Genomic DNA, 3,947 nt, shown 5'->3' with positions numbered 1-3,947 from the left:
CATGCAAACCCATCGTCAAGAAAAATTAATTCAATTTTTCTCATAATGAAGGGTAATAATAGTGTTAAATGATTCAACCCCAATCTATATAATTTTTCAACGAAGTTCTGTACCACGACTTTCAGGGACACTTTGACCACAGGCCTTTGATAACTCCAGAGTAAAATAAATCCTCCTGATATAAAATAGCTTTTGTTTGCAGAGCTCCAACAACAATAAAAAAATGAAGAAGGAAATTGGCCTCGTATATCTGATAACAGACACCGAAGTGGTATGATATTTGGCTACTTGCATTTTGATCTCTAAACTTTTTATAACAGACAGCAAAGTGATCCGGCTATCCACAAAACCGAAGAACCTGCATTTTCTATATTACTTGTAGAAACATACATAAATTTAATCTAATTTCAACCCAGTGAAGAAAAATATTGATTGATTGTAAACGTGGTACATGTACATTACTTAATTGGTCAATCTATGATGACCATATTAGCTTCACTAATTGCAGTAGAAGTGTTCTCCATTCCCATTCCCATAAACTGTGCTGTGGAAGATTGCCGCGGACCGTCATTATCATCATCACAGTTGATCAAGTGGTTGAGTAAATCATAATCCATCGAGAAGTCGGGCGCATTGACTTGGTCTTCTTCACTACCAAATGGACTAGGCCAATATCCAATATTATAGTCAGTGAGGCCCAGGCCTTGTTGAGTCTCATAAACATCTGACGCCCTCTCTTGGTTACAAACTGCGTACGACCCCAAGGCTTGTTCCGTGAGTGGTTGTGCGGTGTCCAAATGTGAGAAATCGTTCATTAGGGCATCGCCATCACCGCCACCATGAAATTGGCTGACGTCATCAGTATAGTTTGCCCTAGCTTGGGAAGAGACCACAGTTGTTGCGTATGCAAAAGAGCTGTCGGGCTGAGATTGAGTGAGTTCAGTTGGCAAGTATGAAATACTCCCACCAACTCCAGCAGCATCAGACATGGGAGTGCAATTACCAATAAGTTCCTCAAAGCTAGTCACTTGTTGCGGCCTTTGCCTCTTATTTTGAGATTGTACTGGATTGTCAGTTTCATTATCCTCTTCTGCAGTTCTCAACTTTCTCTTCCCCTTGTCATTCTTTCGAATCCGGCACAGCACAAACTGATCGGTTGAGTTTGGTTTGGGCTTCACCAATGAAGGGTGAAGGCTGTACTCGTGCATAATCCAGCAACCGTCTTGAACAGATTTAGGGTTTTCATAATGAAACCTTTTCCATATACCTAAATCGTTCTCCTCATTCTTCGGATCACTGACTGGGGTCCCTGAGTTCTCACCTTTCCATGTCCCGGACCCTATCGTGCGAGCCACGCGGGAGTCCTTGTCACTCAGGCTCTTCAATTTGGTGAAGAAATAAAGGTCTTCACTTTTGGCTAAGTTGCGTCCACCATATTCATGCCATATATCCCATGGCTCGATCTTGCCATAAAGATCCATTTCTGGAATAACATTGTCATACATAAAGGATGTGCCACGAACCTTGTTAAGAAGATAATATCCCAATAGCTGATCATCTCTTGGACGAAATTTAAAACCAACTGGAAGATTAACAACAGACTCACAAGGTGCCATATATAAGCTATGTAGCAGGTTCCTCTTCGACTTTTGTTGAGAAGAGAAGATTAAAGATGATCTTGGTGTCTTGGAATGGAAAGAAAGTGCGTATGTAGGCTGGTTGGCAGAGAGAGGGTGTTGGTGTTGGATTCTTTAATATGGAGGAGGCGATTCTGTAATGAGTTTCTTGGGGTTTTGTGAGAGTCTTCTTCCTTCCATTCCTATATATATAGGAGTATTAGGGCAATTGGAAGCTAAATCTTATACGGGGAGGATTTGTGTTGTGATATCCATCCGGGATTTATGGGGAGGATATGCATCACCAAACTTTAATTCCCTAACCATCCTTTCTCCTTCTTATTCCACTTCAAACCCTAGAAAATAAAACCAAAGGAAGAAAGGCTATACTATATGCCATTAGCTTCCGTTGGGAGCATATAATAATTATATATTTCTGCCAAGAATTTAATTGCTGGTATAAGGAACTTGAAAAGGTGTTAAAATAACAATATTCTTTTTCTTCTAACTAGGGTATGAAGATCTATTGAAGGGAAGAGACTCTTAGCTAGTTGTATCATGAAAGAAAGATCGCTAATAGGGACTAGAAATTCTTTTATTTATCTAAAAATTCTTGTTAGTAGATTATTTAGCGAGGAAATATGAAAGAGAGCAAAATGTTTGTATCCTCATTCTAGTTTATTTTAGATTGGGGCAGCTATAATATGGCCAATAGTGGAGCCATGTTTATTTATCCAAATTGTATTTAATTGCATAAATTTTTTCCCATGTTAGTTTATTGGATTAACTATATAAAAGTACCCAATCGTTAGGGTTCGTTTCAAATTAGTACTAGACCTTTTAAATTTTTCATTGACGTACCCGACCTTTTGTAAAACATATAATTGAGTCACTCCATTAGTCAGACAGTTAGTGGAGGTGTTAAGTGATGACGTGGCTGGTCCGATGTTGTAACACCCCGACCCCAAATTTAACCCTTATTTAATTATTTAATTATTTAAGGGCATTTTGGTCATATTTTTAACCGGAGAGAGTTTGGGGCAGTGACTAGTATTTTTGGATAGGTCGTACTGAGACGAGTTCATAGACACGTAGTGGGCTCGAATCGGAGTTGTAACGAGAGAGATATGGTCAAAAGAAGTCCAGTGGCATAATCGTAAATATTTCAAAATGGGATTTTTTATAAAATCTGGTTTCTCTCTCTCTCTCTCTCTCTCTCTCTCTCTCTCTCTCTCTCTCTCTCTCTCTCTCTCTCTCTCTCTCTCTCCCGCGACTTCTCTCTCTCTCCCGTCGGCTCTCTCTCTTTCTCTCCTCGTATCTCCGGTCACCGACCACGGCTGTGGGCGGGGCCGGTACCAAAACGACCGGGACGACGTCCCCTTCCTTCCCCGACCGTTCCCCGCTGGCGACGCGGCCTGTGCTGGCCGGAAAATGCAGAAAACCGCCGGGAGGTCATCGAAACTTCAACGCCATCGATCTCCCTCCTCCGGCCACCATTTTCGTCGACCCAGGTATGGATCTTGAACCTCTCGAGCTGTTCTAGCTGCCTGCTGGTTGGGTTTTAATCGATTCGATCTCTAGATCACTCGATTTTCGAATTGAAAATCGGCCAAAACTTCAGCCGCCGTGATCGGCCATTTCCGGCCACTTTTTGGAGTAGGTCCAAGAACAAAAGTGGCTCCAAATAGGGTGTTATACCTAGGGTAGGAGTTTGGAGCCGTGATTTTGAGATTTTCCGGCGAAGCGTTATCGCTTTGGGCACCCACGCGCTGCCAGCGCGTGCGGCGGCGCATGGGTACTGTAGAAAAGTAGTAATGTGTTCCGATGAGATCCTTAGGTTGTCACGAGTGCGTAGGATTTCGTGGATCTCAATTCGGACGTCGTTTGACTATCGAACGGATAATCGCATAGTGTGTGTTATTCGGGTTCGATAGGTTGGGACCGTTGGATGGTCCCAAATTTAATATATGTTAATCTAGGTATTTCTAGGATCGTGTAGGAATTCACGGATCGTGAATCGGAGCCCCGGATGTTCCGAATAATAATTTAAAGTTTATATTTTATATTAACCGTCAGATCATGCGATCGTGAGAAATCCGACCGTCTGATCTGAACCAAACTCGCAGGAAAAGTGTCCTATACCTGGTAGAACCCATAGAGACTTTCGAATCGGAAATTGGAGGTCGTGGGTTCTGCAGGTCCGTTTGACCAGGGTTAGAGTAGTTTGACCCTTGGTTGACCGTGAATCTCCCGGAGTAATCTCACCCTTCCGCGGGGGGGGGGGGGGGGATAATCGGGAGCTAGACTATTGTGGAGGGTTACACAATATAA

General features: G+C 42.6%; 1 protein-coding gene across 1 annotated transcript; it reads right to left on the bottom strand.

The window, feature by feature from the left end:
* LOC18780224 (NAC domain-containing protein 45) lies at positions 471 to 1,616 on the bottom strand. Its single transcript, XM_020561505.1, has one exon. The coding sequence runs from the start codon at positions 1,614 to 1,616 to the stop codon at positions 471 to 473; it is 1,146 nt and encodes a 381-aa protein (XP_020417094.1).

Source organism: Prunus persica, chromosome G4 (genome assembly GCF_000346465.2).
Source record: "Prunus persica cultivar Lovell chromosome G4, Prunus_persica_NCBIv2, whole genome shotgun sequence".
Lineage (NCBI taxonomy): Eukaryota > Viridiplantae > Streptophyta > Magnoliopsida > Rosales > Rosaceae > Prunus > Prunus persica.
The sequence above is the reverse complement of the archived record's forward strand: the minus strand, read 5'-3'. Positions and strand labels throughout refer to the sequence as shown.

Coding starts and splice junctions, on each gene's coding strand:
- LOC18780224 (XM_020561505.1), bottom strand. CDS start 1,616: ATGGCACCTTGTGAGTCTGTTGTTAATCTTCCAGTTGGTTTTAAATTT.